General features: G+C 46.2%; 1 protein-coding gene across 1 annotated transcript; it reads right to left on the bottom strand.

Moving 5' to 3' along the window:
• Nucleotides 1–1,656: 1,656 nt before the first annotated feature.
• On the bottom strand, nt 1,657–7,297 carry LOC118232314 (unique cartilage matrix-associated protein-like). The gene is made up of 6 exons (XM_035427210.1): nt 7,190–7,297; nt 5,717–5,860; nt 5,294–5,362; nt 5,042–5,137; nt 2,692–2,790; nt 1,657–2,338 (listed from the first exon to the last, which is right to left on the bottom strand). Exons 2-6 carry the CDS (start codon nt 5,772–5,774, stop codon nt 2,241–2,243), a joined length of 420 nt encoding a protein of 139 aa, XP_035283101.1. The 5' UTR covers nt 5,775–5,860; nt 7,190–7,297; the 3' UTR covers nt 1,657–2,240.
• Nucleotides 7,298–12,884: the final 5,587 nt, after the last annotated feature.

Genomic DNA, 12,884 nt, shown 5'->3' with positions numbered 1-12,884 from the left:
GGAAACTGAGCTCAATACAGCATCTGTGCCCCTGTTAGGGCTTGCTTCGCTCCAGCTTGGCAATGTGCACCACTATAAATTGCTGAAAGTAAATAATTCCCTCACAACTAAATCAGTAGCACTCATAAAGATGATCGTAAAGTGCCTTAAAGGATCTTGTCGGCCTTTTAAAAACACGTTCCCTTCTAAATGCTCTTCTTACAATGATGGCTTGTTCATCGACAAGAACCTCGCGTTCATTTCTGCTGTTGGGGTGTGGTGTGTGATTTCACCGTGTGGCTCATAGGCTTATGTTATCCAGCTAATTTAAGCATAAACCTGCACTTTTGCAGCTTTGGGCTTAGGACTCGGTTACCCCAGTAACAAGTCTGGCTAAGTCGTGAACTCGCTTTGTGAAAACAAAAATCCTGAGGTCATTCCAAAATGTCGACAAACTAAGCAGGACCCCCGGAAAGAAGGTGAAAGATGGCACTTTGACGGTGGACTTGACAGTTTACAGTGCAGTTTAAAAATTTTTAAAAATGTATTTCATCATTTCCTCTGCCTGATTTTCAGAGGCCTTGCGCACGACCTGCGGTTTGGCCTCGTTTCCACTGCCTTTGTTTTCATAGGAAGTCGGTTCTTTGCAGCAGAGGCCATTTGATGAAAAACCAAAAAAAACTTCACTGCGTAAAAGTCTGTCGAACGGCAGGATGGTTAAACTGTCTTCCTCGTGAAAGTGCCTTTATTTTTAACGTTGCTTTCTGCTTTTTATACGCAACTGGGGATGAAATGTCTGTACTGAGCCGTGCTGTGTGACCAGAGAAGTCACTCTGCCTCTCTGCCGTGCACAATCTGTGACTAAATTAGAGTTTTACACTGATGTAACCCTGCTTCCTGTGTGCATGCTTTACCTACGTTGTATCATTTGTTGTGGCCGGCGTTGAAAGTGTTTCTGAACGGAAGGCAGTGAGGCCTTTTCGCGCTTTCGTGCCGGCGCTCTGAATTTAGCAGCTGGATGCAGACCGTTTCATTTTGATTCTACAGTGTGTGGTGAGAGAGAGAGAGAGAGAGAGAGAGAGAGAGAGAGAGAGAGAGAGAGAGAGAGAGAGAGAGAGAGAGAGAGAGAGAGAGAGAGAGAGAGAGAGAGAGAGAGAGAGAGAGAGAGAGAGAGAGAGAGAGAGAGAGAGAGAGAGAGAGAGAGAGAGAGAGAGAGAGAGAGAGAGAGAGAGAGAGAGAGAGAGAGAGAGAGAGAGAGAGAGAGAGAGAGAGAGAGAGAGAGAGAGAGAGAGAGAGAGAGAGAGAGAGAGAGAGAGAGAGAGAGAGAGAGAGAGAGAGTAAAGCACTTTGGATAAAAGCGCTATATAAATGCAGTCCATTTACCATTTACCATTCACACAGTTTCATTACTGGTATAATGTTCATTTCAGCATATCAGCATTGGAAGGATATAATTTTCTCATATTTCCAAATCAAGGGTAACAATCATTTCAGAGGATTCTGTGTGTGTGTGCTCGCGTGCATGCCTGCGTGTGTGCATGCATGCGTGCATTGTGTGTGTGGGTGTGTGTGTGTGAGAGACAGCGAGAGAGAGAGAGAGAGAGATGTATCGATCAAAGTGCTGTTATTTATGGAAGAGCCATATTTGCTGGAATTATAGAATTTATTGGCTGCTGGTGTTCTGAATTACAGGCTTTTCCAGTACCAAAATAATCAGTGAGATTTTCTTGGTCAAGTAATCCACATTTCAACAACAACAAGTTCCATAGGCATAATATTACATTTGTGTTATGACTAACTCTATATCATACACATCTTAGAATGCTCTGTACAAACCTTGCCATGAAATACAATCCACAAGGGTGTCAAATACAAAAATCTGCATGCTGGCGTAGACATAAATCTTGCTCTAATTAATATGAAATAATCTCTAGAGTTTTTTTAAACATTGTGTACGAAAAGATTGAATAAAGTTTATGAACAAAGAAGTATTATCTTCAAATATACCTCATTTTACAGTTTTACAGCTTGAATGAAACTTGATACATCTAAAATATGTTCATACAAACTGCGGTAACCTAATTTATTTATTGTTTGTAGCTTGGACAACGGTGCATTAAAAAAAATGCAGTTGTTTGCTGGGGACTGTGTCAGAGTCTGTGAGGGATGAGTTGGACGGGCAGGGTCTGGAGAAGGAGGCCTATTCCCCCCACGCTCTCTTCCGGCCCTCCTACATATATCTCCCCACGCAGTGTTAAGACTCAGACGTGGTGGCGATTGTACTGGTAGGAGGGGTAGAGCCCGTCGTAGTGGAACTCCCGCCACTGTTCGACCTTCTCCCGGGTCCTCTCGTTCTGTTCTGTAGGGGGGAAGGGGGGGGCACTCCTGTGAGTTCATTCCGAGGTCAAAGGTCAAGAGCTTTCCCAAGCTGTTATTTGGCTAAACTTCTTTCAGGTGATTTCTGAATTCTTTACATATTTTAGCATAAGTATTTGTTGTCTTTGCTACATATTTTTCTTATCTGATGATCTGCACTTGATTTGCCAGGTCTGTTGTATAAGGGGGCTACTGTAGTAATCCCTATTTTGGCTAGAACTGGTGTTCACAAGTGCCTGTTGTTAGTTTTTATAGTTAAATTAAATGAATCAAGCTGAAATTGGTGAGTTGATTGACAGCTTTAAAAACAAAAGTCGCCCGCCCCTTTTTGCTTACCATCACGCTCTTCCTCCGCGTAATTCTCAAATTCATTCCTCTGCTCCTCGTGATACTCTCTCCTGCGCTCATCCACTGCCAACCTCTGCCTCTGTTCAGCTGGGGGTGGGAGAGAGAGAAAGAGACATTTAGCTGTAGAAACTCTCATTCAACTGCCTCATGGATGGGGAGAATAGTGATTCATTCACCGCATAGCTAAGCCTAAATCCTTCTTTTTATCCATATTCCTTGCGAATTTAATGCATATTTTACGTGCACTACAGGCTAAAGGTATTGGGTTAAAGGTATTAGGTTTTAAAAAAATATTTCATTCAATTTAATTTGTATCCAAATTCTGTACCCAATCAGAGGTTTAACCATGAGAACACCGCCCAATCATAATCCTGATTGGCGTAACAGTTGATTTGCCCCAGGCAGCTCTTCGCATTCCTCTTCCCGTGCTTCTGAGGTGTGAACGTGGCTTCTGATTGGTGGAGTCATACGCAAGCAGGTCTAGAACTGCACCCTGAGATCTGTCTTCTGGACAGTGTAAAAAGTTCAGTTCAGCCGGTTAAAGCTTTGAGAACAGAATTTTGGGAAATGTTTTCAAGGAATATCTCCTTAAAGTTTAGCGCTGAATGAGTCTACGGCCCGTAGATGAGCGTAAAATCACTGAGTGAAGTCACGAGTGTCTGTCAAATTTAAGAAACCACAAAGGGCGTAAACCTTCATCACCTGTTGAGTCAGGTGAGTGATGCCAATAATTACTCTGCTGTTACGTAACAGCGTGTTGGAAAGCTTTGACTGAAGTTATTGGAGGGAAGTTCTGAAGAGGATACGTGCCCTTTTTTTTTCTCCCAAGGCCTGTTGCATAACCGCCCTGTGATTTCTTTGGCACCTCTGACCACGGTGTGTTCTGCCAAGTGCGGTCTCTCCAGACAATGCCTAAAAAGCAACGGTGCCTTGAGTGCTGGCGAAAAAGGCATCGAAAGGGTCGATCAGATCATGCGGCGTCTCAGCCCACACTCTGCTGGAGGTGTCCCAAAATCATTGAGTAGCCCCTGGATTAGCTAGCCAGGGTAAACTGAGACTGGACTCAATCCATAACTTTTTACCGTTCTGCCTATTTTGTTTTATTCATGAATAATACTATTAATAATACTAATAATACTCTGTTTCAATTGACATTCCATCCTCTCAAGCATCATATAACATTGTATCATCAACTGGCTGAAAGCAATTTTTTTGGGTCCATATATAGCACAACATACTTGGCTGGTCTCTACCCCCAGCACCTAACCTCCTAGTTGAGAAAGCCAGTGGTTTCCAAGCAACATAGCTGTATAACACTCTCTCTCTCCTGCTATCATTTCCCCCCCCCCCCATACTCCCTCTTGCCCTGCCAAGGTGTGTGTGTGTGTGTGTGCGCGTGTGTGTGTGTGTGTGTATGTGTGTGCGTGCGTGTGTGTGTGTGTGTGTGTGTGTGTGTATGTGTGTGTGTGTGTGTGTGTACGTGTGTGTGTGTGTGCGTGTGTATGTGTGTGCGTGCGTGTGTGTGTGTGTGTGTGTGCGTGTGTATGTGTGTGCGTGCGTGTGTGTGTGTGTGTGTGTGCGTGTGTGTGTGTGTGTGCGTGTGTATGTGTGTGCGTGCGTGTGTGTGTGTGTGTGTGTGCGTGCGTGTGTGTGTGTGTGTGTATGCGCGTTCCTCCTCCAGCGTCTCACACACACTTCCTGCTCCCTGCTGTGTGACTCTCCCCTCTGTGCCAGCAGGTTCACTGCGGGTCACTCTCACCGGCCTCCTGACTGGGGGACAGAAACCCCTCTTTTTTTTACAGCGGTTTTCCTGGAAAGTCCGCCTGTTTTTCTCCAGCGAATCACACAGGTCCTTCACTGACAGGGGCCGTGGAGGGGAGGGGAGGGGGAGGGAGGAGTCCGAACGGTAGCTGCTTTTCCTGAAAACTGGCTTTGGGGATGGAGGGGACAGTGGAATTGCAGGTTGGCTGCTCCAGAGTAACCTGTGACTCCTGCAGCAGCCTTCAGCTGACCCAGTCTGGATTTTAGAGCTTCTCGAGCGCAGCATTACCAGTGGACTCCTTTCTTCTCAATTCCAAGCCAAGGAGGCAGTTACCCAGGTGCAACCACAGACCGCACTACCACCCCGAAACAACAGCCTGCTCCACTCAACTCCTCAGGGTTTAACATTTACAAATCTCACGCTACACTGTCTGACAAGAGAATCTTTTGAGGAGGGGGGGGCTATCTGTTCTCTGTCCTCATCTATGGTGTAGAAGGACTGTTCCTCCAGTGCCCCCCCCCCCCCTCCCCAAAATGTACCCTCCCAAATGAAGTTTAGTGTTAGAATTCGCCTCACCGTTTATCTCAGCCTGTGACTTTGCCGTTCTCCTGCTCCGGCGTCTGAAGAAGTTTGCTGCTTCCGCCTCGGCCATGAAGACCCTCCTCGCCGCTCCTGAATGGGAAGGGGGGGGGAAGGAAGGTGAGAGGTTAAATTTACTGGCGCACACACGGACCTGAGCGTACAGTGCGCTGAGACTCATAGGAGGAGGTTCGGGAGGAGGCGCGGGAGGAGGCGCGGGGAGGAATCGGGCGGTTTGGTTGCGCTCACCTTGCGGTGCCCCGGTCTCCGTGTCGGCGGGGTCGTCCCGCACAGCCGCGCCCTGGGACCCCCGGCTCACTGTGGGACGGCAGGAGAAAGGAACGGGTCGGAATCAAACCTCTACAGGAAATCATTTTCAAAGCTGCCGTGTGAGTATCGCATTCACAGTATCACATCTCACAATCAGAGCAGTTTTCCAAAGGAAAAGTCAGGAATCAACTGCTATGTTTAAACACATGAAATCTTTACAATACTGCTCTTACTGAGAAATACGAGGTGGAGGTGGGTTAATCCAGCCCCTCGCCTAAAAAATTGTCCTCTTGAAGTAGAAATGCTGACAAACTGCAAACTTTGATGCCCTAACCCCTCTGTACCTCCCTGTCCCCAAGGGCAGGGGTGTCCCTGCAGAACGGGGTCCCCTGTCATACTCACGGGTCAGGACGAGGAGCGCAGCAAGCAGGGCGAGGGTGACGGGACGGGTCCAGCTCATTTTTGGAGGGCTGAGCAGGGTGCAGCAGGTGAGATCAGAACAATGGCGAAGGAAGAGAGTGAGGGAGCGCTACTCCTGAGTGGAGCCTGGAATTTCATGGGGGGGGGATAGGGGAGAGGGAGGAAAGGATAGGGGAGGGGCTCAGCAGAAACACACACACGCACACACACGCACACACACACGCACACACACAATGAGAAGCCACCATATCCCTGTGGACGTTTGGCCCAGCACAGATCTCTCTATCATCAGGATGGGACTTGGCGCCCGGGTCTGGCATGGTTTTCATTACGCTCATGATTTCAGATCAGGCTATAAACTGGGCTTTTCTGTTTGTTCAAGCGCTCGCTCGGATCACTGTGGACCGCTGCCTCCCCCAGCGTTTAAAGACACCCCTTCAGGGGTGGAAGAGTTGACGCTTTATTCAGGAGATCCTGCAGAGAGCGCAAAATGTGTTCGTCTAGTCGATGCATGTTTTAAAGGCAGTGGATGCGCAAAAGGTGTCATTAACTACTCCAAAATGTCGAGCGCATTTTTATTCCTTGCCTCAAGTGCAGTGCGTCTATAACGGTGCCTCACATTCATAAAATACGCAATGAGGGATATTTCTTTACGAGCAGCATGTGTTTGTTTCAAACCGTCATCGTCGGTCGACTCTTCTGTGGAACCAATTGAAACCCTTATATGGTCACGTGTTGTGTGCGGGTGACCTCCGACCTCTCCTCGGGGCCTACGGGCAAGCGGGAGCATGCCGCGACGGTGACCGGCGTCACTTCGAGCTCGTCGGCCCGAGGATGGAATCCGAGAAGCACCGCTGCCGTAAATCACGCAAACGCGGTGACACCTCGGGGAAAGAACGCTGCAAAACATCTCCCGGGCAAAAACGCCGGTCCCAGGGACCTGGGAGTGGATATTAAAGCGATGTTACGTGATGTGCGGTTGTCAGAACGGTCTCCGCAACCGCGACGTTCGGCGAAACTGCTGAGAGATTGGCCTTCGGTGTTTATGAACTCCTGGGTAGACATTCCCGTTGGATCAACTGGTGTTGCTGACTGGCTCATACAGTGTGCTGAGCATGCAGTTCACCTGTGACCTGTAAATGTTTCTCTCTCTCCCCCCTCCTTCCCTCTCCCTCTCTCTCTCTCTCTCTCTCTTTCTCTCCATTTATATTTAAAGCATGGAAAGAATGTTTTTGCTGCTCAAAACCCCAAATAGATTTATAAAAATAGGTTTTTGGTTGGTTTTCGGTTATCTATGGTATTTTCAATCATCATATTATCATTTTTCCGACCAGAGAGCCTGAAATCATTACTTCTGCAGAAATCCACAAACAATGTTAAAGGTGTCTTGACATGGCATTTAATCTACATAATGCTCTATAATACTCCTTACGTAAGAGGTCTAATTTACTGTACCTTCCAGTGAATTATGAATAATCACATAATCTGTGGGCTTCCATGTAAAAATTATTTAAATGGCTCCAGTCTTTCAAACCTGACGTATAATCGGATTGTCGGATGATCTGACGGACAGGAAGCTTTTCTTTGGCGCCATGCGCTGATAAGAATGATATCTATTTCAGGATGGAGGAAAAATGTACTGCAAAAGAGAGCATGCAGCCAGAACCCATCTCCTGTGGGATGTTCTCTGTCCTGGCATCAGGTCCAGGGTAAACAGGGACGTGTGGCGCTGAACTGGGGCAAAGAGGAGGTGGTGTGGGGACACACAGAGCCTCCTGTGCTCCCTCCCCTCCGGCCAGGTCTGGAGGAGTTAACCCAGCACCTCCCGCAGGGACAGAGTACCCCTCTCAGCCTGGCTCTCCGAGCTCCTGGAGGAAACTGTGCAGGTTTCTGTTCCCGTTCAGCGCGTTCTCCCACCTGGAGTTTGGCAGCAGAGGCCCAGGCTGAGTGAATGTGTAAATTGTTGAGAGAGAGGTGCTGGCGACAGGACATCGCTTGGGGGCCTGTGTGTGTGCGTGTGTGTGTGTGTGTGTGCACGACCATCAGAGTGTGTGAACAAGAGTGCTTTAGTGTATATATGCGCATGTTTAAACGTGTGTGCAAGCGTCTGTCTGTGTGTTTGTCTGTCTCAGAGAGTGTGACTATACTCGTGTATAAGCGTTCATGTCAGTGCTCACTTTTGGATGGAGGGGAGGGGTTCCCGCTGATGACTGTAACACAGATGCTGGATGGAGGTGCCAGGGATGTGTGTGTGTGTGTGCATGTGTGTGTGTGTGTGTGTGTGTGCATGTGTGTGTGTGTGTGTGAGCATGTGCTTCAGCCCGGGAGACACCAGCCTGTTTCATCAGCGCCTTCTCAGCACCTCCACCATTAAACCTCACCAATCGACATCCAGACAGCTGTTCTCATGGCGACAGACGGAGCCGTGGAAACGGAGAAAAACACATTGCTACACATGTAGGTGTGAGCCTGAGTACAGTGCAGGCTGTTAGTAAATATTTACTTCTAAGGCCATTTCAGGCTGAATATTTCATCCAAACAAAATTTCATCCAGTTTATTTGGATGTAAATGGACAAATAAACTACTCACTCTCAACATCCTACAAAAGTTCTCGTTCCAGAATCAACTCATCTCTGTCCCAGTACTATGGCTGGCAGCCTTGCAGGGTCCATAGTGTTGGCCCTCAAGGAAGCATGTCTATCAGTAAGTTGCATGCAGTAAGTAGTGTAGCCCTCGCTCCTACCCTATGGTCATGCAGCCCTGCTGCCTATACAGGTATAGGTAGTCTGTGGAAGACATTTTAGCGACAGGATAGGCCTAAAAATTAAACTGGGTATTCCAATACAAGCATGCGGAAACAAACACATACTTGTTCAGCGTGTAGCACCCTGGTTCTATTTGTGCATATTCCATCTTGAAGGACGCTTCAAGGAGTAAACCATCGCCCACCCGCAGCTCTGGTTTGGGTCAACAGCCAATCAGAGGGGTCTATCCGGGGCTCCAGGCCGACGCAGAGGCAGGGTGCATTTGTCTGCAATTAAAGCACTTTATGAGGCTAATTAATCGTCACCCTTACGTTTTTTTTTTTTTTTCTTTAAACCCGCAAGAAACCTTCGGGTGCTCGCACCATCAGCATAATTTGGGGGGTCTCTTGTCCTTGCTGCCGTTTGCTCCTCGTGCAGAGAATCTGTTGTTGAGCTTGGGGGCTTCCACAATGGGTAGGGTTGGGTCCCACTCCATTTTAATCCACCTGACAGCCAATTTCATGCTTCTTTCATAGCTGCATATTAATGAGGCCTTGGGGGGTGGGGGGGGGGGTGGAGTGTAAGGGTGGGGGCAATACTGTGAAATTCCAGTTTCGGGATTTGGGGGGGGGGGGTCTCAGCATCTTTACGTGGGGGGAAGGGAACAGTTCTGCACCGTTAATACACATGCACAAGGGTATCTCTATGTTTTTGTTTTTTTATCATTTAAAATGCCTGAGCAATGCCTGACCGTTGTAGGAGCTGGGTACAGTGAGGGTGAGACGAGCCCAGCTTAGGCCCCAACCGACAAAAACTGCTGCTGAATCAAACTTAAAACGGGAAACAAAGACAACGGCGCACGTGTGGAGAAAACACGTGGGCCCTTGTTCACGTCTCCAGAAGGCAGCATGAAAGAAAAACTGTTGAGGAAGAGAAAAAAAAAAGAAGCAAAAAATTGTTTTTCTCATTACAGCGAGGACACTCGGGAGCCCTCAGATTTAATAGGCACGCATGGAAATTCGCAGACAAATGCGCGCAGACAAAGCCCCTCGGTTTCTGCTCCCAGGTGACCGCGACACGGCCGCCTTTGTCACTGACGTGATTTACCATAACCGGCTTCGCTGCACCTGATTGGCCGGCACATTTGAAACAGTATAATCGGCAGTGAGCATAGCAGTATGCATTGAAGTCAGTGTGACAGCCTGAACCAACCCAGCCTCATTAAAAAAACTCGGATCATATTAATTGCTCTGTCAGTGTTCGCCACAGGGTTGAGGTTCTGACTGGGGAAGGGGGGGGGGGGGGGGGGTTGGGGGCGTCGTATCTCTGTTTTCACAGCAGATTAATTTCAGCCCTGAATGAATAGTCTCTGTCCGAAGGGACAGGATCATTCAGTGAAATGAGGCAATGGATCAGTCTTCTGTTTCATCTGTACTGCTAGCATTGAGACGTGTGCTCTGTTGATCTAGGCTTCCAATACAATGTGGAAGAAATGTATCCCCCAAACGAAGGACCATTCAGATAGTAAATCTCAACGGCCTCCACTGTGCACTGCGGGATCATAAACTGTCCGGTCCGCCCTCAGGACTGCAGCACTCCATTTGACCTGCTGTGCAGACTGAACGCGTCAAATCAGTCGTGCTGTTTTCAGAAAATCTGCGGGGGTGATGTTGGGCAAATCAGAGGTTATTCTGTGAAGCACTCTTTGCGGTGAGGTTGCCCAAGAACTTCGGAAATGCAAAAAGAGAAGTGATGATAGCAACAAAGTAAAAAACAGTAAAATGTGATCACTGTGATCCTAATTCAGTCTTCACTATTGTGACCGAAAAAATACCACTGCTGTAATTGCATTGGGTGGGGCATTGGTGGGGGTGGGGGGGTCCTGAGGGGATTGGTTGACAAATGTAAATTCCATGAGCTTAGGCTGGGTCCTATAGAAAAGACATTGCAGGCGCTGCTGCGAGCATATGTTGTGAACCAACAATGGCCTGAAATTTAAGCCTCAACTTAACTTGAATCCAAGAACTACCCATCCAAACCCAAGTGTATATAGCAAGGAAATTTTACAGCCTCTAGTCATAACATACGGTTCCATTTTCACTGCAAACTTAGTGCTGTTACAATAATATTTAACTCATACAGAAAACAAACTACAGCTGAGTTCTCTTTTTTATTCTACATTATTTGTTTGCTTGTGTTTCAAACAAAAGAAGTGTTTAGTGCTTATTATTTTGTATAAATGAACACAACTGTCATGAATATGTGTAGCCAAAAAATGTTTTACTGTGCAAAAAAAATGAGCTAGATTCAAACTGCAACCTGAATAATAATGAAATCGTAGGTAAGCTACGTAATGTCATTCTTTGACCTTTGAATTGCCAAAAAATAGTCCACAAAACCAGATTTGGCTATTTATTATTCAGATATCACTCAACATTATTACAGGTACAGTATCTTAGCTTATCTAATGGATTTCTTGTGATTTGTAATTTACGGATCTAGCCTAGGTGAGCTCATGTTCAGTGCAGGTACATTAGCCCACCGAGCTAAAGCTTCACAATGCAATAAGTAGCCAAGGGCTATGATCCAGTCGTCTTACAATGTGTGTACACAATAAATATCCTGCTTTGCAAAGTCTTTGGCCTCAGTACTCCCATTGTGTGCAAGAAAAGCCTGAAAGTGAGTTTTGTGCCAGAAGCCCTAATCTACCTTCTCACACAAATTGGTTATCAGTGCTTACTTCCACATCCTCCTTTCTCCCAGTTAATCTTTATAGCCTGGGTCTGTCAAGATAATAACTCACTGGACATACCTGTCTTTGCTTTGAAAATATAACATACCACAAATCCACAAACCATTTTCACAGTCAGTAACAACTTGCAAGATATCACTGGGAAGATTTTAGAAGAATGGAACCTTTCAGATGAAAAATTTTCATTTATTTCTCCTGAAGTGAAAGTTGTGTATAATACAACATGTTGCAAAATACAAGTATGCTGTTCCCTGACATTACACCAAGGATTATCCCCACTTCCGCAAGAAGTTGTGCTCATCTGAGCATTTATTGAAAAGAAAGCCTTTTCTCTCCGGGCTTAACTCCCTGCTCCAAGAATAACGTTCTGTGTGAACCACTTCCATCATCAAAACATCAATCTAATGTAGCTAGTCACATTCGAAAAGGGCAATTTTCCCAGTTTCCCCTTGCCGAGAAACAGGGGTCTGTTGTCATGGCTGGTTCCCCTTTTTTTCCTTGAATAACGAGCACATCGTTCACATTGTGCCCTGCTAAACAAAGAGAAGCTAATGCATAAAGAAGCCAGACATACAACATTATCCTCACGCTGTGTGAATCACACACTGTGCTAGGGCAACGGGGCACGGGTATGCTGTGATTGATGCTGGGTGCGAGAGACGGTCTAGATTCCTCCGTGCAGAAATGCAGCCACTGCAGCCGCTGAAACAGACAAAGTCGCATTCGCGAAATGTGTGACATCCTGGCTGGAAAGTCATTTCCATTATGCAGTCGCTGTAACCAAATTCAAGTGTATAAATCAAGTTGGGGGGAAATGACAAGTATGAAGATTTTTACTGGCATCAGTCAGAACAGCTCGGCTGCAGCAGAGACCTCTATATATAGTCATGTTATGTTTGTTGAGGGACTTTTGCAAAACCCTTCCAAAATAAATCTGCAAAATTAAAATTTGAATGCTGCGTCTACATTTCTTCACCACATAGTATAGTTGTTGCATGTAGTCTTCCTCATAATCATCTGCTACCAGTAACGTTAAAACTGAAGTACTATGCTGTGCTCCTCTGTATGGGTCAAAATAACCTGAACACCCTGGCAACTGTACAAGAGCTCACTGCCAAGTTTAAACCCTCAAATGGCCTATTCTGACTTGATACATTCAGATGGTATTTGTTTATCAGTCTATTTTTCAGACGTTTACATCATATTTCCTTGTGCAGACAGTTGCCTAGGTTTGATTTTTAAAAAAAAAAGGTTTTTGTAAAAGTATTCGCTTCTTATTTAATCTGGAGTCAACTGTAAGGAAACCATTTTTTTAACCACAATACATGCCCCATAATACCACACATTTATAATTGCTGATCATGTTTATATCGAAATCACATTGCGGTGACAAGTTACATACCGCTACAAGATAATTTTAGAGTAAAAAAAGAGTGGATTTAATCTTGATAAATGTAGGCTATAACAACACGAACGACATTTGTTTTTTTTTTTTGTTTTTTTTTTTTGGACAGAGGGTGGCTTCGTAGAACTTTTTCAACGGCAGAGGCCGCTGTGGAACAACAAAGGCTTTGTTCGACACAGTACGCGGTTGTGGGTAGGCGGCGCTGTTGGGCCAATCGTCAACAGCACAGCCTCCAGTGAATTCTCTCC

The sequence above is a fragment of the Anguilla anguilla genome, chromosome 7 (assembly GCF_013347855.1).
Source record: "Anguilla anguilla isolate fAngAng1 chromosome 7, fAngAng1.pri, whole genome shotgun sequence".
In the NCBI taxonomy this organism is placed as follows: domain Eukaryota; kingdom Metazoa; phylum Chordata; class Actinopteri; order Anguilliformes; family Anguillidae; genus Anguilla; species Anguilla anguilla.
The sequence above is the reverse complement of the archived record's forward strand: the minus strand, read 5'-3'. Positions and strand labels throughout refer to the sequence as shown.